Consider the following 26517-nt stretch of genomic DNA (forward strand, 5'->3'; position numbering starts at 1 on the left):
CTCATCTAAACCAATGATAACATTTTCTATTTGATTTCTTCATTCACTCTCTTTTCTTAATCATTCAATCACAATCTTACTCTAACCATTAAGACCTATATTTCTAATAGTTATGTTTATATTAAAATACCTATATTTTAGAATATTTTAGAACAAAGGTAGTAGTGAGAGGGATTGTTGCAGCACGCATGGAATTATTTTTTTCTCATCCCGACATGGCTGCGTTGCCTCTCGTTTGGATGGATCCGCTAGGGAAAGTGTGACCGGCGTGTGTGGTGCATCCCACGATGATGGAGCTAGCCATGCCAGTTGCTTCCCTACCTTGTCACCGTCAGAAAAGGTGTGTGGTTCGAGCTATACGACTAATTAACTGAAGTACTGTAACAATTATAGGTTACCCTGGTGATCACTCGATCAGATCTACTAGATCACACCACACGTCCGCACCCGGTCGATTCTTTAACTGTGTAGAGGTCTCCGACATGTCGGTGGGAACAACTGACCACATCGATCGATCCCCGGCCAGTCGGTCAGAGATCAGTTTCAGCATCTTATCATGGTGTGTAATCAGTGTTATGGAAACGGAATACGGATGTCGGATGAAGAAGATACTGACAAACGATTAATAGAAATACGGATGATTAATCAAAATTTGACGAAAATTCAATGTTTGTGAATATGTAAATATTGTTATGCATATTATAGACTCATATATTGGGAATTCACTACATATAATACGCTAGAATTAATTAGGAAAAGGTGAAAACGATGAGAGCTACTATATATATAGATATAGAAATCTGACTAGTATTAGTATTAGTGCATTGGAAAAATATTCTATAAAGATTACGAAGAGAAATTTCCGCTCCCTGTCGTCCACGCGGGCGCAGGGAGCGAACCCTAGTCCCAACCGACACCATCCTCCCTTCCTCTCCCCTGCCTCACTGCCGCTAGAAACCGCGCGGCCGCTAGGATGGCAGCGATAGGGCTGAAACCCCAGCGGTGGCCCATTCTTCGGCGTGAGGAGACGGCACGCGCGGCGGATCCACCGCCGCGGGATGTAGCCCCCTCCCCCTGCCCCCGCGGATGGATCTGGTGCTCCTACCGCCAGATCTGACCGGAGTGCACTAGCGACGACGTGGACGATGGCGGAGGGACGACGACTGGAGGCGCTAGCAATGGGAGGCCGCGAGGTTATTGGCTTGCTGTGGCCGGTAGGAGGCACAGGAGATGACGGGAGGAGCGGGTGACGACTCCAGCTGCCCAACGGGAGGCGCCGACGACAACAGTGGTCGGCTGATGGGAGGCGTGGGCAACAGCAGCGGTTCACCGGAGGGAGGTGCGACTGGTGCCGGCGGACGATGGCGCGACACAACGAGGAGCGGCTGGAGGCGGTGGTGGAGCTCCTGGTATCAGCGCATGCGAGCGGCAGTGGTGGTTGCACTCTCGGTAGTTGTTGGGGGTGGTTGCGGTCGGTGAAGCGATGGCCGATGTAGGTCGCACCGGGGGCTATGAGGCCAACCCGGCAACGGGCTAACCGCTGGTGCGCAGCGGTGGAGAGGTTGCCGTGATGGGAGGACGGAGGCGACGGTGATGCGACTAGGCAGCTGGTTGTGAACACGAGCAGCCTGGTCGAGGCGGCGACAACGGTAGCGCCATGAGGGGTATGTTGAAGCCTGCAACGAGCTTCCTTTCCAATCGTTTGTCCTTTTGCAGCGCTGGCTTGCCACCGTAAGATGGCCACGCTGGACGGGCTAGTGCAGGGCAGAGGGGATCCTTCTCTCTCACCATTTTCTATCTCCAACCCAACAACACGGATGGAGTTGAAGCGCGATGGGTGTTGAGATTCTTCTTAGATGGCTGGCCAACGGCGAGGTGTCGGCGCAGTGGCTGTGCATCGAAGGTGGATTAGCGGGTGGTTTTGCTGAAGCTGACATGCACTCTTTGGCGCGGGAGAGTATAACAATGGGTGAAGGCCTAGCCTTCGGGCCGGCAATGGCGATGACTGTGGGCGCGTTTTCCCCTTGGGGTGTTGTCGTGTTTTCTGTCCTCTCCCATGGGTTCTTCAGGTGAAAACTGTTAACGGTCGTTATCGATCAGTTTCGACCATCAATATTACCAAAACAGGAGAGAACTAGTGATGCTTGCAATGCATAAATATGTTAGAATAATAATATTCCACTAGTACAGGTCTACTGACCTTTTGCAAAGAATGATCATAAAGTGGAGGAGAATCGACATCAACACCAACGATAAATCAATCAGACGATGTCGAGGATCAGACTTATGTATGAATGGGCCAAGAACACAGAATTGACACGATGAATTGGGCCAAAATTCACAAGTCTGCGGAGTGGAGCAATAGAGGAGGCCACCAGCCGAAATTGGGCTGGATTGGGCCAGCCCCGGGTTCGGCTGAACCTGGTGGTTTGGCCGAACCAATCCTGGCGCCGTTGGATCCAGGTTTTGGCGTGGACGTCCAGGATTGCATCCCAATGACGGTTGGAGGGTACTTCGGACAATTCCCCTTCCACAACCGCCATACCTACCTCTATATAAGGAGCTCACTCTCTTCACTTCAACACACACCTCAAGCAAGAGCTCTCTCATTCCTCTTAAGTTTAGTTTAGTAGTATCTAGCTGGTGGAATAGAATTAGAATAGGAATCAGGAGTCCGGAAGTCTTCGAAAGAGTTCAGGTATGGCTCTAGTAGCTTTCCTTTCCTCTTTTGTAAGCTTTGTACTTTTATTAGAATACTCTTCTAAATACATTTCTGGTATTGAAATACTTTCCGAGTATATGAGTACCAACTTTACATTATGTTCTTGTTATACTGAATATACGGCTAGTTTATCTGGGAGATGCTTTGGTGCGGGTATAATGTTTCTTTATGCAATTACTCTTTGTCATGACGATGGTATTAGAGTAGTATCTAGTAGTTTAGGCGTGGTGTCTAGATTACGGGATATCATTATTTGGGGTTATATATTGCGGATGAGAGGTGGGCCGCTGATGGTGACAGCTTAGTACGGGTATTCCTCCGCGCCTATATATAATCCTAAGTTAATTTCCTAGGGGGGTATTCCTCTGTATTTAGCCCCGGTTGGATGGCCATGACGGGCTGTCGTAAGGAACTCGGCAGTCAGGGGTGGCTTCTCGAAGTACCAGGAGAGCATCGGATATAGGGTATTAGCTAGTATATCAATTAACTAGAATGTATGTATACTATGTATATTAGAAGTATAGGAATTGATTCTCTTTCTCTTTTCTTTCCACCTAGCTTAGATTATTTATTATAAGGATGAGTAGAAATGCTTGTGTGCCACTCTACCCTTGGATTATCTTAACCCCTGCTTAGAATATGATTATCACATGTAATATATAAATTATTAGTTGAGTTCTCTCTACATGATCTTCCCATGGGATAAAATAAATATGATACCCTTGGAATACTCTCGGGTGAAATGCTACAATGGTATATCCGTGCGCTTGCGGATGAACTCTGTAACCATAATATACCAGAAGTATTTCTGCGCCATTGCTGGGAATTATATTTCTAGTAATGTCGTTAAGAAATACCAACAAAAACCACGTCCTGGATCTCTAGGACAGGCGGTGACGAAGCTATTGGCATCGTTTCCTCCTTGGAGGCGTCGTTTAGAAGACTTATTTCTTAGGGGTATTGTGTGCTTGTCCTGTATTTAGCAGTAAGATCAGACATAGACGAGTGGTGTGGATGCATATTTTCTTTTTTCTTACTATAGTCTTCCAAGATTATAGACTTGTGTTTTATTCCTACTTTATTAATATAAATGTCGCACTATCTTGTATGGGTTGTTTTAAAAAAATATATATGGATTATCTTCTGTTCTTCTATTTGAGTGGATTGTCTATACATTTGTCAACAAATTTTCTTCTAAAATTTTGTCAGATGTAAATATAGTATAACAATACTATAATTACATTCTAACTAACTTACATGTAATAACTACAGTGTAACTGATATTATAACTTTCGCGTAATTTTGAAATCGTTAGATTTGCTTTAAGATTGGTGCAAGCTGAGAAGATATATAAAAGTCGCAACGCACACAAGTGAGGGGATTTGGTCTCGTGACCTCCGCTTCATGAAAATAGCAATGTTATCGTAAGATTTTTGAAAGTTGCATACAAATTATACTGTGTTATATGCAAGTTACAATGTACGTAATTACACTACCATTACACTATATTTACATTTGTAAAAAAAATTGGAGAATTTGTTGATAAATGTATAGCAAAACTGCTATTTGAGATATACATGAAACATCAAAATGAATTTTGAGATCAAGAAAATATGGTAGATTGGATTTGAAAGAGGATTAGATGGAAAGAACTAACCCTAACAGGTTGCAGCGACATCAGAGGAATTTAGAAGGGTAATCAACAACGTACTGGTACAGCTAGCCTTTATACTAGAGGACAACAAATATGCTGGGATAGTCGTTGTGGGTTGGTTCGGCCTTTTGATCAGGCCGATTAGACGGAAGCGGCCGGGGAGATTATCGGAGGTGACGGGAATTTTACGTTCTGGAATGATTAACGAAGGACGCCGTTTTGCAAAAACGTGACCGGCTTATCACCATCAACGTTTCAATGGCTGTATCAAGCGTTTTCCACAACACTGTATGTAATCAGTGGGAGTACGTTTTAGACGTGCTGGTGCTACCGAAATTGCGACTGCTACCATCCCGGCTGTACGTCTTTGATAGTCATCTTTAATTCAATTTATAGCCCGTATGTCTACGTCGTAATTAATTCATGAAAATCGATCGGTTTTTTTGAACCATGAGCTTTCGATCCAGGCACATGGAAATATAAAAGGAAAGGATCCGGTCGATCGAAGTTTTCGATATAACTTCATGTCGTTCATGTGAATATATAATCATAAATCACGTACAGCAAAGTCCTTTCATAAATTTATGTCATGATAACTGCACATAAGGTGTAGTTTAGACATGCAAAACTTTAGTATACAAATAGATTGCCATTTTTGTTTGCTTTATTATTTTAACACCCTGATTTTATCTAAATGTATTTATAGTTACATGGATCATATTTTTGTGTGCTCAGTGTTTTTTTTATTACTTTAGTGTAATTGATTGAGTTCAATAAAAGCTTTCTAGGTTTCTGAACTGTTACAATATATTTTTCTGGTCTCTGAACTTATCATGAGTGTTATATAGGACCAAACGGGCTCCAAGCCATTCTATACGCTAACGCACACAGACAGTAATATCTATCAAATGTGAACTTCTATTTTTTTCCCATTAGAGGGATGCCGTCATATATATTTTTAGCTCTAAAATACAATACAAATAGTATTGAAAATCTGTAAAAATTTATAGATAGTATTAACATCTACCACTCGAAAAAAATAAAGTCTAAGAAGGGCCAATCTACAACATCAGAACCTAAAAGATAAGCGAACTTTTACCATTCTTGAGAAGGTACCACCACTCCACCCGGTGCTAGATACCAAGAAGTACCTTTTAGGGCATTGGCACCGAATGCGGTGATGAGCTGGCATAAGGCCAGATTTGAGGCGTCTCAATTCATTCTTGATTTGCAGCCGCAGCGAGGTACACTTGAGGCTGTGGTGGATAAACCGATAGAAGCAAGGGTATATGCGAAAGTTCAATTTTACCCTCTCACCCACAACACCTCCTCTCTCGGGAGAGCAGTACCACCCGGTACAAAGCAATTCTAGCTCTTAGATTGTACGAGATGGATGGTCTAGATTAGTACCATCTCCACTCAAGGATGATAAAAACTCTCAAAAGATAAATACATTACATGTACTTGGTCGTATCATTTTCATTTCTCAATGTGCGCATTGATTTAATTTAGGCTTCCATTTTTAGATAGTAGATACGTACTCCCTCCGTTTTTTAATAGATGACGCCGTTGACTTTTGAACATATATTTGACCATTCGTTTTATTAAAAAATTATATACAAATGTATAAGATATAAATTATGCTTAAAGTACTTTGAGTGATAAAACAACTCACAACAAAATAAATTATAATTATGGTTTTTTTTAATAAAACGAATGGTCAAACGTGTGAAAAAAAAGTATATTGTATCGATGATCAATTTTGAAAAAAAGAAGATTGTAACTATATATTTAGATCTACTTTTAGAAAATGAAAGAACGAATTAACCACGTAGTGTGGTCCATTAATCTGCACCATCTAGGCATCTATTGGTCCTCTCCAGTCTCCAGGACTCAGCTAGGAAGGAAAGAACAGAGCCAGATACCCAGCAAACAGGAGGCAACAAAACAATTTGCTGGAGTACGAGTCATTCGGCCACAAGCCCACAACATGACGCTAGGGCCACTAATTCACCCCGTGACCGTCCTAGAGCAATGCCATGTCTCGCCATCTCCGGCGCCGGCGGCCGGCCAGCCACGGTCGCTGCCGCTCACGTTCTTCGACCTCGTCTTCTTGGACTTCCCGCCCGTGCAGCGCCTCTTCTTCTACGACAACGCCGACCTCCGCGACGCCCATGACTTCCTCCTCCGCGAGCTTCCCCTCTTCAGGGAGTCCCTGGCCGCTGCCCTGCACCATTTCTACCCCTTGGTCGGGAAGCTGCCGTGCGGGATACGGGAGCGCATGTCGCCGCCGGAGGTCGCGTACTCGGATGGCTACTCCGTCTGCCTGACCGTCGCCGTCAGCAGCGACGACTTCCAGGACCTCGCCGGCGACCACCCGCGCGACACCGCGAGGCTACGCCCGCTGCTGCCTCCGCTGCCCAAGCATGGTAGCTCGCAGGACGTGCTCGCCGTCCAGGTCACCGTGTTCCCTCGCGCCGGCATCTGCGTCGGCACGACGCTGCACCACGCCGTGGCCGACGGTTCCAGCTACGTGCACTTCCTCAAGACGTGGGCCGCCATTCACCGCCTCGGCGACGAGCGCAGGAAAGCGGTGGTGGTGGACCACACGCCGCCGCTGTTCGACCGTGGCGTCGTGCAGGACGGCGACGGACTCCGGGAGGCGTTTATCCGCGACCACCGGGATCTCGTGGAGTCCGGTGACAAGCGGCTCGACGACTGGGACCTCAGCCGGAGGCCGGACACCGTGCTCGCGACGTTCAGGTTCACGGACGAGCTGCTCCGCAAGCTGGGGAGGCATGTCGAGGCGGAGACCTCGGCGCGGTGCTCGCCCTACGCGCTGGCGTGCGGCGCCGCGTGGGCCGGCATCGTGCGCGCGCGAGGCGTGGGCGGCGGCGACGTCGCGCGGTTCGGGTTCGTGACCGGGTGCAAGCCCCGCGTGAGCCCGCCGATACCGTCGAGCTACTTCGGCAACTGCCTGGGGCTGTGCTTCGTGGAGGCCAAGCGGAGACACCTCACCGCGGCCAGCGCATCGGCGGCCATCTGGCGCGTGATCGCGGGGCTCGCCGAGCAGGGGCGGGCGCTCCGTGACGCCCACGGCTGGGTGCGCGGCGCGCGGGAGTACGCGGCGGCGCGCGCGGTGACGGTGGCGGGTTCACCGAAGCTGGGCGTGTACGCGGCGGCGGATCTCGGCGCGACGTGGGGGGGTCGGCCCCGGAAGGTGGAGATAGCGTCGGTGGAGCGGACGGGCGCGCTGGCGCTGGCGGAGAGCGGCCGCCGTGGCGACCGGGACGGCGGCGGCATCGAGGTCGGGGTGGCGCTGCCGCGCGCGGAGATGGAGGCGTTCCGCGCGTTCCACGTCGAGCTGGTCCGGCTGCTAGACGCCACTACCCACTAGTGCTGAGTGGTGACGCGGCCTCCCCCTTGCCGCCAGTGTAAAAAAATCGTGCCATTATTCCCTCTGCTTCGGTGTTTCTGGAACTGGGACCAGTCCTTTGCCTTCTGCTGTTTCTGTTTGCCAGTTGCCATGTGTCCGTAGTAGACTAGTAGTACGGTTCGTCTACTCCCTCCGTTATTAAAAAAACAAATCATGAGTTTTCGTATCCAACGTTTGACTGTTTATCTTATATAAATTTTTTTATAATTAGTATTTTCATTATTGTTAGATGATAAAACATGATTAATACTTTATACGTGACTGTCTTTTTAATTTTTTTCTTAATTTTTTACAAATAAGACGGACGATCAAACACTGGACACGGAAACCTAGGGTTTGTCTTTTTTTTTGGACGGAAGGAGTATTACTCTACTACTCCATTAGTCCCATAATATAATGTAGGAACTTAATACCGGATGTGATATTTCATAGTATAATGAATCTAGACACCCTCCTGTCCAGATTTGTTGTACTATAAAATATCCCATCCGGTATTAGATTGCTATATTATGAGACGGAAGGAGTACTAGTTACTCCCGTTCTAGAATATATTTTAAAGACCTGCTTGGGAGCAATCAAAAAAATATTGACTTGTAATTTTATTTCGCCCGTAATTGTCGGGCACCAAAAATAAAGTGAAATTAAAACCCGTGCATTCATGGTGTTTGGGAAGGAACATCAAGAAGTTCGAATTCTGATTTGACGAAATAGGGTATCTTACGAATTCAATCAATGGATCAAATCAGCATGACCAATCGAGGAATCAAATCTGAACAAACAATTTAGACCAAAACATCAAACAGAAATCGATTGGAAAAAAACAACAAAATTGATCCGATCCTGAATAAAAATGAGCTGTTCGTGCATTATTCATCAAACAGTTCCGAGCACAACATGAAAGAGAAAAACAACAGAGAGATTGATGAGAAATATTGGGCAAAATTATCAAAACGATATACACTGATCTCTTCTCACTACCCCCAACGAGAAATTTAGAAGAAGCAGAAGCTGTACTCAGATTGAAAGCTGTACTTAACGAGAAATCAAATCAAGGGCCTCTTTGAAGAGTTTCTGTCAGCTGTAGCTTTTTCCGAAATCAGAAGCTCATCAAAACAGTTTAGCTTTTCGTTTAGATTCTAAGAAACTGTGGTTGTTGAATCCAGAAAATAAACTAGAGTTAGGAAACTCAGTTTTTTCATATTCTCAAAATCTGGCTATGAACGGAGGTATTTTTATAAGACCCAAGACTACATCTAGAAGTAGGTCGTTTCAATTTGGAGAGAGCTGATGCCAACAGCATGCACTGAGGTTGCGATGACGCCAGAAACTGTGAAGATGTCGGTCGCATGTGAGGGTGAGACGGTGCCGGAAATGCAGATCGACAGTAGGGGCTGATCTACAGTAGAATGGTCGGTGTCAGGCGACACTGACGACTTTCGGCAAAATCTATAGCAAAACTGTTTATCTATATGTTATAACACCATGATCTAAATATAATTAGCATACTGTGACACCGATAGATATGTTATGATACCAATTCTCTGATCCGCCACTGATCGGCAGTCGAGAAGATGTTGTAGATGCAGATCGAGACTGACACCATGACGAGAAGAGGAGGCCAACGACCTGGACGGATTCCGGCCGACCCACAGGGCAAGGTCGTAGCGGCGGTGCATGGAGACGGAGCTAAGTTCACGGTGGCGGCGCGTGGAGCCGGAGTTGAGTTCACGGGGACAACATGTGGAGCTAGGTGGAGCGGACTGCGGAGTACGGCTGAAGCTGAGAACAAGCCCGACTTTCGTCGTTTTCTAGTGTGATTGATAGGAGATAATCTATTTCCCGGTGTAATGGGCCTCTACGAACGAATTTCAATCTGACATCCGGCCCATCCAAGCGCGCAATTTCAGTCCGGCTCAACAAATTTTATGGGCCTGTGAATTACACCTGTTTTGGACCAAATACAAGCCTTCCAAGGAGGTTCTAACTTCAACCTTCAAAATATATTTTTTTCTCAATCGATCACAATATTTTTATCATTCAAATTCCACATTTAGATTTTTCTTCTCAACTAATCATAACATTCTTCTATTTAATTCCTTCAACTTTCTTGATACTCATATGGAACCTAAAACTCGTATATGTTTTGGAAGGTATTTGAAGGCGGAGGAAGGTGACGAGGAGCGGATGCTACGAGGTAGGTTTGGGAGAAATCGAAACGCAAGTGGAGATTGGATAGATACTTGAGCTAGAGAGATCAGCAAAATGGTCGGGAAGAAGAATACAGACTCTAGAGTAAGAGCGGGGATGGCCATCCAAACTACTCCCCTCCGTTTCACAATGTAAGTCATTCTAGCATTTTTCACATTCATATTAATGTTAATGAATCTAGACATATATATCTATCTAGAATCATTAATATCAATACGAATGTGGGAAATACTAGAATGACTTACATTATGAAATGGAGGAAGGAGTTGGGTTTGCTCAGGTGCACAACTAACAGCATTATCAATATTTCGTTCAACCAAATATGTTTCTTAGGCCTTTTTTAGAACGCAAGAATTTCATAGACATTTTATAGTATTTTTCACGAGAACAATTCAGTTCCCCGGAATTCACAAACAAAAGGCTCACCTTCGGAAGGTGGCCTTGACCATTAAAAATTTTAACGTTCAAAACAGTAAGTTTACCTGCAGCAAGCTTTGTAGTTACAGTGTCTCAATTTCAATAAGTTTACCAGGCCACGATTTCTCCTCTCAGGGCCCACAGGAAACAAACGGCAAGATCTAAAACCCTACAATCTAAGTTGCCTTAGCATTACTACATGTACTGGCGGTAGTTATCATATCAACTTAACAACTTTAGGGTTTTTGAAATTTGCCATGCACCCAAACCCGTTGCATCTTCTTCCCCTTTTTTCTATTCACTGATATGACACAACAATACCCCAGTTCCAACTGCACAATGATAGGCAAATGCAAGTCAATGGTTTCATAAGTTACAGACATACAAGGAAACTGGACCAAAGCACCAATGACACAAACTGAAATTTTTACATTTTTGGTCCTTTTTTAAAACTTATTTTACAAATGGCCCCTTGAAAAACTTATTACAGGAATGATCCTTTCTGGTGCACCAGAGTGGCTGGCGCCGTACTCCAACATGGCGGCGCCAGCCACCCTGGCGCCGTGACCGTGCCACCGTGGCACAAGGGCGAGCGTGGAGAGGGTGACGTGGCAAAGGGGGGCGCCAACCACACTGGCGCCGCCCCTCATACCACGGCGCCAGCGTGCCTGGCGCACTCCTCCTAGGTAGGGGCCAAGCCCTAACCTTCTGCCTCGGGCGGGAAGCTGGCACCGCAACCACCCCCCCCCCCCCCAAGCACGGCGCCAGGTTGGCTGGCGCCGCCCCTCCCCCCTTCCCACCCTCGAGGCCTTCTGCCTCGGCCGAATTGCTGGCGCAGCCCCCCGAAGCACGGCGCAAGCGTGCTTGGCGCCGTCCCCCCCAACCCGTAGACCTTCTGCCTCGAGCGGGTGGCTGGTGCCGCCCCCCATAGCACGGTGCCAGCAACCCTCCCACCCCTGAGGCTTTCTGCCTCGGCCGATTTGCTGGTGTTGCCCCCCCAGCACGACGTCAGGGTAGCTGGCGCCGACCTCTACCTCCCTGCCAACAACAAATTTCATTGGACAGTCTGCAAAAAATGCAAATATCGACAAAACAGGTTCCACAGCAAATATTGACACCAAATCACATATCGCATAGTCCACAAGCTAACTAGATTGACGAAAAAAGTCCACAACTCCATCACACATTCCACACATCAAACAATACTACAAGTCCATCACATACTTCATACAACCAACAAATCCAAAAGTCTGTGAAACAAGTTAACACATGATACAAAGATCAACTTCGTAGAAATCACTTTTTCCGTTGGCGCCGAATAGCTTGCAAGCCCTGAGTATATCTACATTTGAAAAACCAAAGTTTAGAACATTTAAAAAACAAAGTGAGGGAAATCAAGTAACACTTGAGAATGGTAAGCTCATTTTACCTCTTTTTCGCTGGCCGAGTGGATCGTAAGTTGTATTGGGTAGGCTGTGACGCATGAGGCGCATCGGGAAGTTGCGACATGCCTATCTCCTCGACGTCTGGTGTGATGTAGCCCTCATCCTCCTCCTCATCGTCGCCGCTAGGTGGAGCCTGTGCCTTCCCCTTTCCCCTTCCCTGTGGAATGCGTGACGATGACAAACCACCAACTTGTTCACGCTCTTCTATCCTGATGGAGTGTCGAGCGGTACTTGGACGCACGGATTAAGGTAGTGGTAGTGATACTCTCCGCAGTTGGTACACGTCGTCCAATCCAACGGACCTGCAACCTAATCTTGCAGCAAGTTTGCGGCACCTTTGGCTAACTTTTTGAATTAAAAAAAAAAGAAGTTTGTTATGTATAAGTCAAGTAATGCATAGAGTTAAATCATTTTTACCTCTAAGACATTGCGAAGTTTGTTCTCCGTATCCTTACCACCCCTTGGAGATCGGAGGGCATGCCCCATTTCATTCACACTCCTAAGAAGCTCTCTGGACTAACAGCGTGAGAAGATGTATGTTAGGGTTTAGGGTGCAAATAAAAATCACTGTGACAAATGCAAGAAAACTTACGACTCTGTCTCTAAGTGGGGCGTGCTCCATTTGATATCCAACCCTAGTCCGAACGTCGTAGGGATGCCGCCCCTCATCAGAGTCGTGGTCTTCCTCTATGTCGGCTTCCGTCCAAGTAGGGCGTAGGAACAGTCTATATGTCCTATGCAGCCAACGAAGGTACTCAGTAAAAAGATGATTTTGGTGTATTGCCTCGATGTACCTATCATTCTCCCGCTGTCCTCCATTCATCAATGGATCTATTATGCTCTAGCACCCAGTCCTTCACCTTCTTTGTTCTCACCCTGTCGTACCTTCACAAGTGGAAGGTGATGATATGTAAAATAGGGTCAAATGGTGCAAAATTGAACATTGACAATGAAAGCAAGCAAAGATAAAAAATATTACTTGTGTAGATCAACTCCAGTTGAGATGTCCTCAACAAGACATTCTTGTCTCTTCCCGAACTATCGCATGACACGGTGCGGAAGGTGGTATTCAACTGCCAAAAACAAATCAATTGGCACTAGTACATGAAGTAATCGGAGTCTCGATTGCATAACGAGTTCAGTGTAAGACTTGTAGCCTCAGTGGTGTGGTATGGTAACCACTCAATCTATAAATGTTGAATAGTTGTCGTAGGTTAGTATCTCAATCATAGAAGTAAATGACGAATTAGAAGTGATAGTAAAGTACTTATATGTGCAGGCAGTCCATCTCGTTGATGTACTGCTTGTATGCGATATCCCGGTGAGCATGTGCAGTGGCTATACTCTCAAACAGGTAGGCCACTGTCTTCTCTATATATGGCTCATTGTAGGGCCAAGGGGTAAAGATTTGCCTCCACTTAGGCCTGCCAACCGGTAGTCTTAGCCACATCCACATCTGAATCACCAGCACACAACCACTAATGTTGGATGATGGTGCCTGGCAACAACAGGCCTCGAAGAGCTGTCTATAAGTCCATGCCAACACCGTTGGAGCCCCAACTAAAACGGCCCAGATCATCAAGGTTAGTGACCAAAGAAATCCAAATTGCCGAAGCAATGTCACCCCCAGCATCTAGAAAAAGAACCCCTCCCAATAAGTGCAAGATGTATACACGGGCATAGCACTCAACACGCCATGGCTCAACGTCGTCGTCCAGGTCTGAAAAGTTCTGGCTAAGCCAAGAGACGGGTATTCCGTTATGCTTCTTCTTGCTCCCTTATCCCTGCTCAATGTTGAGTGCAATGCCAAACAACTGCTCCACTTGTGCACGCCATCCAGGATTCTCTGTCTTGCCCGTCACCCCATGTCCCTGTATTGGGAGGGCCAAGATCATAGCCACATCTTGAAGAGTGATGGTCATCTCACCACTCACCACTGGAGAGGTGGAAGCTAAGGTCACGAGTGAAAGAAGTTCTTCACCTAAACAAGTCTCCTCATTACATTAAGAATAATTTTGTGACATATTCTTCTCGTCGTTGAGGGGGTGCAAGTAAGACTGAGTTGGTACGAGAAGACTTGGATGGGCAAGGATAGAAGACGAGACCTTTGTTTGGCAATGCTTCGGAATTGCACATATGGGGACCATGCGGGGATCTTGGCCCTCCCAATACGGGGACATGCGGTGACGGGCAAGACATGGAATCATAGATGACGTGTACAAGTAGAGCAGTTGTTTGGCATTGCACTCAACATTGAGCAGGGGCAAGGGAGCAATAAGAAGCAGAACGGAATACCCCTCTCTTGACTTAGCCAGAACTTTTCATACCTAGACAACAACGCTGAGCCATGGCGTGTTGAGTGCTATGCCCGTGCATACATATTGCACTTGTTGGGAGGGGTTCTTTTTCTAGATGTTGGGGGTGACATTGCTTCGGCAATTTGGATTTCTTTGGTCACTAAACTTGATGATCTGGGCCGTTTTAGTTGGGGCTCAGCGGTGTTGGCATGGACTTATAGACAGCTCTTCGAGGCCTGTTGTCGCCAGGCACCATCATCCAACATTAGTGGTTGTGTGCTGGTGATTCAGATGTGGATGTGGCTAAGACTACCGGTTGGCAAGCCTAAGTGGAGGCAAAGCTTTACCCTTTGGCCCTACAATGAGCCAGACATGGAGAAGACAGTGGCCTACCTATTTGAGAGTATAGCCACTGCACATGCTCACCGGGACGTCGCATACAAGCAGTACATCAACGTGATGGACTGCCTACAGCCTACACATATAAGTACTTCCACTATCACTTCTAATTCGTCATTTACTTATATGATTGAAATACTAACCTACGACAACTCTTCAACATTTATAGATTGAGTGGTTACCATACCACACCACTGAGGCTACAAGTCTTACACTGATCTCGTTGTGCAATCGAGGCTCCGATTACTTCATGTACCAGTGCCAATTGATTTGTTTCTGGGCAGTTGAGTACCACCTTCCGTACCATGTCATGCGATAGTTTGGGAAGAGACAAGAATGTCTTGTTAAGGACATCTCAACTAGAGTTGATCTACACAAGTAATATTTTTTATCTCTGCTTGCTTTCATTGTCAATGTTCAATTTTGCACCATTTGACCCTTATTTGACACATCATCACCTTCCATTTGTCAAGGTACGACAGGGTGAGAACAAAGAAGGTGAAGGACTGGGTGCTAGAGTATAACAGATCCATTGATGAATGGAGGACAGCGGAAAGGAACGATAGGTACATCGAGGCAATACAGCAAAATCATCTTTTTACTGAGTACGTTCGTTGGCTGCATAGGACATATAAACTGTTCCTACGCCCTACTTGGACGGAAGCCAATATAGAGGAAGACCGCGACTCTGATGAGGGGCGACATCCCTACGACGTTCGGACTAGGGTTGGATATCAAATGGAGCACGCCCCACTTAGAGACAGAGTCGTAAGTTTTCTTGCATTTGTCAAAATGATTTCCATTTGCACCCTAAACCCTAATATACATCTTCTCATGCTTTTAGTCCAGAGAGCTCCTTAGGAGTATGAATTAAATGGGACATGCCCTCTGATCTCCAAGGGGTGGTGAAGATACGGAGAACACACTTCGCAATGTCTTAGAGGTAAAAATGATTTAACACTTTGCATTACTTGACTTATGCCTAACAAACTTCTATTTTTTTAATTCAAAAAGTTCGCCAAAGGTGCCGCAAACTTGCTGCAAGATTAGGTTACAGGTCGGTTGGATTGGACGACGTGTACCAACCGCGGAGAGTACCACCACCACTACCTCAATCCGTGTGTCCAAGTACTGCTCGACACTCCATCAGGATAGAAGAGCGTGAACAAGTTGGTGGTTCGTCGTCGTCACGCATTCCACAGGGAAGGGGAAAGGGGAAGGCACAGGCTCCACCTAGCGGCGACGACGAGGAGGAGGAGGAGGAGGAGGATGAGGGCTACATCGCACCAGACGCCGAGGAGATAGGCATGTCGCAGTCTCCGATGCACCTCATGCATCACAGCCCACCCAATACAACTTGTGATCCACTCGGCCAGCGAAAAAGAGGTAAAATGAGCTTACCATTCTCAAGTGTTATTTGATTTCCCTCACTTTGTTTTTTAAATGTTTTAAACATTGGTTTTTCAAATGTAGATACACTCCGGGCTCACAAGCTATTCGGCGCCAACGGAAAAAGTGATTTCTATGAAGTTGATCTATGTGTCATATGTTAACTTGTTTCACGGACTTTTGGACTTGTTGGTTGTATGAAGTACGTGATGGATTTGTAGTATTGTTTGATGTGTGGAATATGTGATGGAGTTGTGGACTTGTGGACTTTTTTCGTCAATCTAGTTATCTTGTGGACTATGTGATATGTGATTTGGTGTCAATATTTGCTGTGTAACCTGTTTTGTGATATGTATGTTTACTGTGATTTGGTGTCGATATTTGCATTGTTTGCAAACTGTCCAAATGAAATTTGAAGTTGGCAGGGAGGAAGAGGTCGGCGCCAGCCACCCTGGCGCCGTGCTAGGGGGCGGCGCCAGCAAATCGATCGAGGCAGAAGGCCTCGGGGGGTGGTGGGCGGCGCTAGTCACCCTTGTGTCGTGCTATAGGGGGCAGCGCCATCCACCCGCCCAAGGCAGAAGATCTACGGGTTGGGGGAGCAGCGCCAAGCACGCTGGTGCCATGCTTCGAGGGGCAGCGCCAGCAATTCGGCCGAGGCAGAAGTCCTCGGGGGTGGGTGGGGGGGCGGCGCCAGCCAACCTGGCGCTGTGCTTGGGGTGTGTGGCGCCAACCTCCCGCCTAAGGCAGAAGGTTAGAGCTTGGCCCCCTAGGAGGGGTGCGCCAGGGTGACTGGCGCCATGGTATGAGGGGCGGCGCCAAAGTGGCTGGCGCCCCCATTTGCCACGTCACCCCTTCAACGCTTGCCCTTGTGCCAAGGTGGCACGGTCACGGTGCCAGGGTGGCTAGCGCCGCTATGTTGGAGTACGGCGCCAGCCACTCTGGTGCACCAAAAAGGACCACTCCCGGAATAAGTTTTTCCAGGGGTCCATTTATAAAATAAGTTTTCGAAAAGGACAAAAATGTAAAAATTTCAGATGACTCAAATATACAGAAGCCTGAAATATATCTCATGATTTTAATCATATATAGCTGGATTATTTTGGAGCGAAACAGAAATTATGATACATTGGTTTGGTACAAAGTAATTTTAATAGTGATAAGAGCAATTCTGATGCATTTATTATGATCTGCACAGAAGTTCTAACAAGGAACGAAACAATCGACTAAGGCATACATCTTTAATTCATAAAATATTGAATGCTACCATGAGGGGCACATGCAGGGGCAAAGAAAGGTGGAAAGTAACTAGAAAACTGAGAACATGTCAAAACAATCCGAGTTACCTCTAGTAGTCCAGAGGCATGAAAGAGTTCTCTCACTGTATCTAATGTGAAGAAGTATGAAAGGGTGCCATCTGAGCGCATGTATTCCCGGAATCCCACTCTTTGGTGAGGTAAAAACCGAAGCATTGTCATGTCATAGAGTCCTAATACAATAAAGAGATGTCAGCAAGATTATTGATCAATGATATATAATACAATAGTATGGCCAGGGCATTACCGTAGTCCCTAAACAAAACAAGGCCACCTGGTTTTAGAACAGATACACAACGCTCTAGTGTAGCTAGCATATTGTCAAAAGGTATGGCTGATAATGTGAATATCTGAAAAGCGTACATACAAACTTGATGTAAACAAGAGCATAAATAGTGGAGGTTTGACTTTTACAATATACATTCAGAACTCACAGCATGGCAACATTATAATGCTAATGGAAGTGCTTTGACAAAAAATAGGGTAAAGATAGTGCTACCAACCATAGTGATAAAATCCACACCATCAACACAACATGGATTGTCTCTGAGAAAGGCAGGGTATTCTTCTATCATATTACAATTACTTGAGCCTGAAAGGAAAAGGTACCATCGAATCAAACATTATTGGAGTAGATAATTCGGGTAAAAGAAAATTTCAAAACAATTAATTAAACTAGTAAAAGGTCAACATCCTTCGCACATGGACTTCGACAGGATTTGCAGAACAACCAATCTGGAAAAGTTTCCTTCGAAGCATCCAGTAAAAAAGGATGGAACCTATCCTTGACTTCAACTCCTTTTGTGCTGCAAACAATCTCATTTGCCTTCTCCAGAGTTTCTTTGCTACAATCACAAGCATATACAGTTGTGCTTGGACTAGAGCTGTAGAAAGAGTAGATAGCAACGATGTCATCATTAGTAGTTATGACGAGGCAATCACTTAAACCATGAACTACATAAACTTCAAGTTATGGCAAGCACGTTCAACTCTGAAGTTTATCTGCAACTTCCATCCCATATATGTATGCTCCTAAAAGGTTGTATATAGCGGTAATTCTATTCTTTTTGCTCTCGCCCAATTATAAATACATAATTAGAGTATCATGCCATAAGTGTTAATCCATAAAGTGCTTGAGTTGCATATTCATCGCTAATTGAAAGTTGATCCAATATGCATCACTTCAATGAAGATATTACAATGATTGTTCATAGCATTATTGAGCTATCCAGTTTGCGATAAAATTCCTTAATAAATACATCACTAGTACTGATTAAAGCACCATGCACAGAACAGAATGTTGGAAAAGTGGCAAACCAAAAATAGTCTTTTCAGGGGAAAAATAAAAAAGAATGAAATTTAACAAGTTTTCTAGTTAACAAAAAGTATGATATAGTAAACTGAAATCATCAGATGTTACAAACAAAGAAAGAAAAGAAAGACAGAAAATTTTACATTCCAGGATTATGTATAACTTCAGAAGCAGAAGAAATTGAAAGGAGAAGTATTTGTTGATGCTGGGTGTCAACAGTTTTCAAATGCCCATAGGCAAAAGTATTCTTTATCCTCAAAGATGCATGAACTTGACAAATCCAAAGTTCCAAACCAACTCTGAGCTAGAAAGCATAATAGTTAAACAGTACAGAACTGGCAGTTAAACAAGGAAAAAATTCAGAACCAGACTACATCAGCTGCATGCCAATGGCAACGAGCGATTAAAAGCATCTCATGGAGATCGCTTGATTTGCTTTGATATTATGCTGGATCGGTGGAGATTGAAGTATACTTCATGGACTTTGTGCTGGATTGGATGATTTCTTAAGTGAGAAATATGCACATGCCTAACATGGAAATGGAATTCCAAGAAGTCTAAGCAAAAAGCAAGAAATCACTTTTGTTTGTATTGGGTACAATTCTTTTATGCAGCACGTTGGCAGGTAAGAAATGTCACGAGAATATGTGTCTGACCAGCATACTGGCAATTTGACTAGCAAACTAGTGACCATTAGCTGTTTAATCACCAGTGTGCGTGTTAAAAAGTGCATGTTGTTTTTTTTCTCTTTTTATTTTGTCTAGATTATTTACTTTGATAACCAAAGTACCAAATATATTTGCGGCTATAATCCTACATCAATGTTTAATTACTCTATAACAAAAAAAATAAGCATTGAACGATTTGCATTTGCAACTACAAATAGATATTTTTTTACTAAATACAACAATGCTTTGGAGGACATTACCGTAAAATGGGAACAACAGTGCTTCCATTCCCACAACCCACCTCTAAAACCTTTGCACTATCCTTGCTGTTAAGAAGTTCTGGAAATTCCTTTAGCAAATACCTTCTTTCCTAACAAAATGAGATGATCAGGTTAGTTACTTGTTTCCTTAAAAGTACTTATTTGTTTCCTTAAAATTTAGTTATAGTGTCTTACTACATCAATTCATATTATCCTTACCTATTCACAGAAAAAGTCTAGGTCACATTTTCTTGATATCATTGTACCCAAGCACAATAGCAGCAAACTGTGGAAAATGTGGAGAAAAACACTAGATCACCTAACACAAAGGAAACACGATTGATGTAAATAGCAACCCTGTGGTATGAGTTACTAGTGTAGGACTCAAAGAGTCAAAACTCATACGAACAAGATGCTGCGCTGCGAAGAGGTCCACAAGGCCCGTAATATCCATCATGATATATGCCCCTCAAGCCATGAATAACATGGGAGAATAAACAGAGCAGCATATTATTCCAAACCATCATCTCCGATTGGACGATCTGGTAACAAATGTATGGAATTTATTACAGGCCATCGTGTCGATCTATGCAAGGGATTGCATTACCATGGGGAGTTCCGTTCTAATTTCATGCCTCGAGAAACAGTGGAACACGGTGGCACTGTCATTCCCTCGATCTCCTGCCTACCTAGCTCACATCACAACAACAACAACGCAGCTTCAACAAGTGTGGAGGACTGGAGGTCTCCACGACGAAGAACATCTATCTCGCACAATAGAAATCCTAATTCCTAACGATTTGCGCAGTCCGGAAAAAAAAAGTAGACGACAGATCTGCGCAGGGTAACAGGGAGGAGAGCGGAGATTGAAACCTTGAAAAACTTGCCGCATGTGTGGCGACGGTGGAAGCTCGTCCAGGCCTCCGAGGGCGGCGGCGGCGGCGGCGTCTCCGGGGTGCCGACGGTCGTGGGAAATGGGGAGAGGTGGTAGGAGAAGGCAGGGTTGGCTTCCACCTCCGCCCGGAGGTCCTCCCACTCGAAGTCGTGGCAGTGGTACTCCTCCGCCTCCGCCGCGCGCTCGCCGCCTCCTTCCATGGTCGAAACTCGCAGGCACGGCTTCCTCCCCGCCCTTACTTATGTCCGACTGGCTTGGATACTGGAAATTCGCCTCAGCCGGAGGCGGCAAAGCGGCGGGGCGGGGAGGTAGCACTGGGAAGAGAGGGTGGCGGCGGAGGTGACTACGGCGAGCGGCGGCGGCGGCGGAGGGTGGTTTCACTTCAGTAGTGGGCCGGTAGTGGGCTGGTCCGAGCGGAAAGAAGCGGAATAGCAGCCGTGTCCTGTCGTTGCTGACCATCGAGCTTCGCTTCTTGCCGGCTTCATTCTTACACGTTGCCAAAGAATTACATCATGAGGTAGTGATTTGTTTCTTATAAAAAAAAATGAAATCTTTCACATGTTTATATCATTGTCGTGAGCCTTAATTTTTTTAAGATAGCCATGAAAAAAAACCTATTCTGAAAATTGTAAGAGTGATTTAAAAAAAACAAAAATGGAGCTAGAAATCTTTAAACATAATAGGCTTGTTCGGTAGACCATTGTTGCAGCGTTCTAGCCTATGTTATACATTCTAGCCATTCAGCTACACAGACACACAGCTGCAAGAAGCAACTGCTCAATACTGGATGGAAGCAACTCATGTAACTGCTGGCTAGCTGGCTACAGCACAGCCGCAACGCTACTGCAACTATATCATCCGAACAAAGCCAATATAATGTGAGGGTATATATTAAAATAAAAAAAAATAGGAGTTGTTTAATTTCTAAGGCCTTATTCGGTTGTACACTTTAAGCACTCTTATCAATTATCTTAGGCTTCATAACCACTAATTTAACTGGTTTTTTAACTAAGAATTGCTTAATCCTTTGCAGGTTGTTCACTTTGTTACCAACTTCACTTTCAAATTTGGTAGGGCAACAAAATAAACACATTCTTAATATTGATATTTTATCAAATTTCAAAAGTTCACTCTTAAAAACTTTAAAAACTTTGATAAGACTTTAAGAACACATGGCTAGTGTCAAGGATAAGGCATACCTCTTATACATGGGTTCGTGATATACAAAAATACTATATATCTAATAGTATATGAGAAGATATACTTTGATTAAGAAAATACGGCGGATAAAGAAGGAAATTATCTTCCTGAAATAAAAGGTGTTAGAATCCTAGTTGGGGAAGATAAGGTCTCCTTAGTCTATATCCTGTTATATTTCTTCAAGTTCAACTTAGAGAGGAAAATGATCTTCGCTATAAATACAAGAACCCCTAGGAGAAGAGAGGACAATTCAACGGAATACAAGCCAATACAGAAATAGACAAACCCAATGTAGGAGTTTCAGAGGTCGACATGAGAGATCTAGAGCTATCTCCAATTTCACCGAGTTCATATTCAAGGAAGAAACCTATACTAGCTATCGACTACATGTGAGAGCTCCATGCCTCCAAGCCGACAATGACTAGATTAGATTAGGTCATCCCAAATATTGAACTTGTATGATACTGATATATAAAAGCAACACCGGTTTCAACCAATAGGAGTATGGCTGTTAGTCTATTACCTGCCAGTTAAGGGGTCTGACCCTGTATAAAAATCTCTGTCTTTCGTCTCATATGCCTCAATCTCATGTATACCCTGGTTCCAACGATCATCATACTCTACAAATATCGTCTGCGGGTATAGTCCGTCGACACACATCTAATTCTACCAAATTCGATTTTGTAGGGTTAAAAGTAACAACAAAGTTACACTACTAGAAAAACGATTTTTCATGGCATTGGTATATGATTTTCGCTGGCGGAGAAATGCCAAAACCGCCAGCAAAATTGTAACGAGGGGGTAAGGGGCACCGACCGCCAGCGAAAATGGATCTTCGCTGGCGGTCGCGTTGTACCAGCTGCCAGTGAAGATATGTCTATTTTCGCTGGCGGTCACTTAGGTGTGCCGCCAGCGAAGATGGATAATTTTTGCTAGCGGTTGTGTTATACAGACCGGTAGGGAAAATGCAATTATTTTTTCTGGCGGCCCACTTAAGCAACCACTGGCGGTAGAAGGACCGCTTGCATAGATGGACCATCATCTATTAATATAGACCACGCGGCCCACCACCACCACCACCAGTCCACCACCCACCCGCCCCCTCTCTCCAGCTCCCCTCCCTCCCTTCTCTCCCTCGCGTCTCTCCTCCGTCTCTTCTCCACCGGCGCCGGCGCCATCCATCCTCACTAACTAGCTCCTCCCACCCCATAGTTGGCGGCGGCGGTTTCGGCGTGGCGACGACGACGCGATGCGGGTGCGCGGCAGCGGCGGTAGGCGGGTGGGTGACGGCAGCGGGAGGCGGCGCGGGCGTGGGCGTGGGCGCGGCGGCGCTCGGGAGCGGGCGGCGGCCCGCGGGGAGGCCGGATCCGCCGCCACCGGGCCGCGGGGAGGCGGGATCCGCCACTGTCGACCTTGCTCCGCCGTCGGCTAGATTTGATTTTTTTTTTCTTTTTCTTTTTGCATGTTGTTCCAGATGATGCACATGTTTGGATCTGTGTAGATCATGTTTGATTGTGTAAATGATGTTTGATCTGTGCTGATGATGATTTTGTATTTCGTGTTTGAATTTGGAAATGAGCAGCGAATCTAGATGTAGATTTGAAATTTAAAATTAATGAACTAATGGGTGGCTACATGGGTATTTTCGCTGGCGGCTGGGCAGCTGCATGCGTGTTTTTTTGTTCCCCAAATCCATTTTTGTTGGCGGCCGATTTAACACAGCCGCCAGCAAAAATCCATTTTCGCTGGCAGCCGTCTTAAGCCAACGCCAGCGAAAATGTATTTTTGCTGGCGGTCAATAACCGCTAGCGAAGATCTTGATCTTCACTGGCCTTTGCTTTGTGTCGGCTGCAAATTCCGCCAGCAAAAATCTAAAATGGCCGCCACGAAAAATGGTTTTCGTAGTAGGTTAGCAAGCCCTTGGTTCATATAATAGAATTAGAAATTTTAATACGAGTTTAGCAACAAAGTTAGCAAGCCTGTTGTAACGCATATTTTGATTCCAAAACATCTTCAAGGGCAAACGTTCACCACTGATTTGTCATCTTAAATAGTTATGAAAGCAATATTGTGTGAAAACACATTGAAGTGAGAATTTATTGGTCACCTTTGTAAGTAAATTAATATACTTGTAATTTTATTAGTGTTGGTCAAAATATTCCAAATGTTCTTTTTAAATCAAAATACGTTCTAAATGAGCAGTCAAAATATATACGCTCTAAGTGAACAGAGGCAGTACTTTGTACCTACTTCTATCATGAAACTCCAATAAATTTGACCCAAAATAAAATTTACTTTTTCTAATTTTTAGTAGTCAATTTAGGAGGAAACTCCAAATCGGATGTCCGATTGTGTCAAAGAAAAGGACGGTCAAATATTTCAGTTGACCATCGGTAAAACATTAAGTTATATTTGATAAAAAAAATGAAACATTTAAAAATTTTGTGGAACACAATAAAGACATTGAATCATGTTGCTATCGCGTATGAAACATCGAGTGTTAACAGATTGAAACATATGATTTTTTTTATTAGAATATAATCATGGAATATATATCTGGTTGTAAAAATTGAATTAAAAGAAATACAACGTGTGATTGGACTAGATCGGATAAGTAATTTAGGAGAAAAAAAATTGTTTTGAGCATCATAAATGTATGCATGTATGGATGGATGCAGTGGAGAGAGAGGTGAGAGTAGGGGCAAGTAGCTAGTTGGGTAAATTTTATAAAACATGGTGAAACACACATTGAAAACATGTTGCTATTGCATATGAAATATCGAGTGTTGATGGATTGAAAGATATATTTTTTTTCATCATAATATGATCATGTGATATCTTAATGTAAAGATTTTAATTACAACGAATATAACGGTGTAATCAAATCGTATGTTGGATAAATAATTTAGGAGAAAGATTATTTTGACAAACCTCTCAAAGCAAAAAAATAAGCTCAGGGAAAAAAAGTAAATTAGAGCGAGATACGTATGAATGGAGTGGAAAGAGCAGTTGCTTAATTTGTTATTGGAGCACCCGATAATAATCGAGCGATCGGTATACCGATGGCGAGTATTATCAGTCGATTTTTTTTTGACAGAATTATCAGTCGATTACTTAAGAGTAGTCCAAATCCCGTTCGGAGTCAGCTTATGTCGCGTACGTCGTACGTGTCCAGTTCGGAGTCGGCCTCCAAGACCCTATCCTCAGTATAAAGTTGAATGCATGGACTCTATGGCAATCATGGTGCAACATAGCGGCGACGATTACTTGACAGCAGCCATGGGCTCGTCGCCGCCGCGGCCGCAGATGAAGCGGTCCACTCCGCACATGTTGGTGGCGGCGCTCGTCTTTCTCGTCCTCCTGTTCGTCGCCGGCGCGGCCGTCACGGTACACCACAAGGACCGGCGCCCGATCAGCCCGTCGACTTCACCGGCGGCAGCCGAGAAGATCACCCTGTCGCGCAAGATGCTGCGCGACGACAAGCGAGCTGAAGCGCCAGCCGCGTCGAGCGACGGCGGCGGCGGCCGTAGCGAGCCTCTCCCGAGGGGCATCGTGCAGGGCGAGTCGAACCTGGAGATGGAGTCCATGGTCGGCGACCCGGAGCACGGGCGGCAGAAGGCGTCGAAGAGCCTCCTGGCGATCCCCGTCGGGATCAAGAACAAGGCGGCCGTCGACAAGCTGGTGTCCAAGTTCCCCGCCGAGGAGTTCGCGTTGATGCTGTTCCACTACGACGGCGCGGTCGAGTAGTGGGGCGACCTGGAGTGGCACGGCCGCGCGGTGCACGTGGCGGCGGCGGGGCAGACGAAGTGGTGGTTCGCCAAGCGGTTCCTCCATCCCGACGTGGTGGCCGAGTACGACTACATCTTCCTGTGGGACGAGGACGTCGAGGTCGACGCCTTCGACCCCGCCCGCTACCTCGCCATCGTCAGGAGGGAGGGGCTCGAGGTCTCGCAGCCGGCGCTGGCGCGCGGCTCGGAGATCCACCACGGCATCACCGCCCGACAAACCGTGGCCGGAGGAGGAGGAGAAGGTGGCGACGTGCACCGGCGGTTCTACAGGCGAGCCAGGCCGCGGTGCGACGAGGGCAGCACGGCGCCGCCGTGCACGGGGTGGGTCGAGAGGATGGTGCCGGTGTTCTCCCGCGCGGCGTGGCGGTGCACCTGGGGCATGGTGCAGAACGATCTCGTCCACGGGTGGGGCCTCGACTACAAGCTCGGCTACTGCGCGCAGGGCGACCGGACGATGAAGGTCGGCGTCGTCGACAGCGAGTACGTCATGCACAGGGGCATCCCCTCGCTCGGCGGCGGCGGCGGGTGGTCGGCGTCGGCCGGCCGGATCGCGGTGAGGCGGCGATCCTTCGCCGAGATGCAGATATTCAACCGGAGATGGAAGGAGGCCGTGGCGGCGGACGCGTCCTGGGCCGATCCTTACCCGGAAACCGCTGCTGCTTGAACGACGCCGGCCGGCCGTCTGGCGTGTCTCTGCTTGCATATTCGGAGTTGTACATATTTGTTGTACGATATGATGAGCTTGTCTGATAATATCTCATTTGATTCGTGTGTAACTTGTGTGAGACCAAATCTTGTGAATTTAAAGGGGAAAAAAGCATATTGTTTTCCTGTTCCCTGTGATCCTAGCTTGCTGGTTGCTACGAGCCTCATCCTGCTCATCAGGATATATATCTTTTCAATTTCATGAGATCAATGCATTCATGCTGAATTGTTTGATCACACAGTATCACAAAAATAACTTCATACTGTGAGCACAACTGTTTAACCTCGAATTCAGCCAAGTGCTTTTAACGGCATAGCTACACGGGGCTGAAATTACGGCAGAGCCTCAGCCGAGATATGCAATCTACGCAGCCGCCGTTGATGTCGGATGCTTGACACCGCTGCAAAT

The 26517-nt window shown here is 45.8% G+C and overlaps 2 protein-coding genes, 2 long non-coding RNA genes and 1 pseudogene across 18 annotated transcripts; 4 read left to right on the top strand and 1 right to left on the bottom strand.

Moving 5' to 3' along the window:
• The first annotated feature begins 2517 nt into the window (after positions 1–2517).
• LOC136357266 (uncharacterized) lies at positions 2518–10771 on the top strand. The gene is made up of 2 exons (XR_010742485.1): positions 2518–2698; positions 9963–10771. It is a non-coding gene; the product is annotated as an uncharacterized lncRNA (long non-coding RNA).
• LOC4343015 (phenolic glucoside malonyltransferase 1) lies at positions 6239–7983 on the top strand. Its single transcript, XM_015790242.3, has one exon. It carries the CDS (start codon positions 6367–6369, stop codon positions 7771–7773), a length of 1407 nt encoding a protein of 468 aa, XP_015645728.3. The 5' UTR covers positions 6239–6366; the 3' UTR covers positions 7774–7983.
• Positions 10427–20868, bottom strand: LOC4343016 (uncharacterized). 14 transcript variants are annotated; one of them, XR_010742479.1, is made up of 11 exons: positions 20394–20868; positions 19521–19630; positions 17983–18164; positions 17784–17872; positions 17528–17630; positions 17311–17453; positions 12862–12955; positions 12475–12767; positions 12338–12393; positions 11867–12227; positions 11565–11779 (listed from the first exon to the last, which is right to left on the bottom strand). XR_010742479.1 is itself a non-coding variant. In XM_015789074.3 (7 exons), the coding sequence occupies exons 1-7, from the start codon at positions 20613–20615 to the stop codon at positions 10674–10676; spliced, it is 945 nt and encodes a 314-aa protein (XP_015644560.1). In that variant the 5' UTR covers positions 20616–20868; the 3' UTR covers positions 10427–10673. The 14 variants fall into 14 exon arrangements, 6 of the variants coding, with proteins under 6 accessions (XP_015644560.1, XP_015644563.1, XP_015644557.1 ...); XR_010742478.1 differs by having other exon boundaries at positions 12338–12398; XR_010742477.1 differs by having other exon boundaries at positions 12300–12398.
• On the top strand, positions 15052–16290 carry LOC136357267 (uncharacterized). Of its 2 annotated transcripts, XR_010742487.1 has the most exons (4): positions 15052–15346; positions 15423–15483; positions 15593–15964; positions 16052–16290. It is a non-coding gene; the product is annotated as an uncharacterized lncRNA (long non-coding RNA). The 2 variants fall into 2 exon arrangements; XR_010742486.1 differs by lacking the exons at positions 15052–15346; positions 15423–15483 and having other exon boundaries at positions 15579–15964.
• A 4225-nt stretch (positions 20869–25093) lies between the features above and the next one.
• LOC4343017 (uncharacterized) lies at positions 25094–26167 on the top strand (annotated as a pseudogene).
• The last annotated feature ends 350 nt before the right edge of the window (positions 26168–26517 follow it).

Source organism: Oryza sativa, chromosome 7, assembly GCF_034140825.1.
Source record: "Oryza sativa Japonica Group chromosome 7, ASM3414082v1".
Classification (NCBI taxonomy): Eukaryota; Viridiplantae; Streptophyta; class Magnoliopsida; order Poales; family Poaceae; genus Oryza; species Oryza sativa.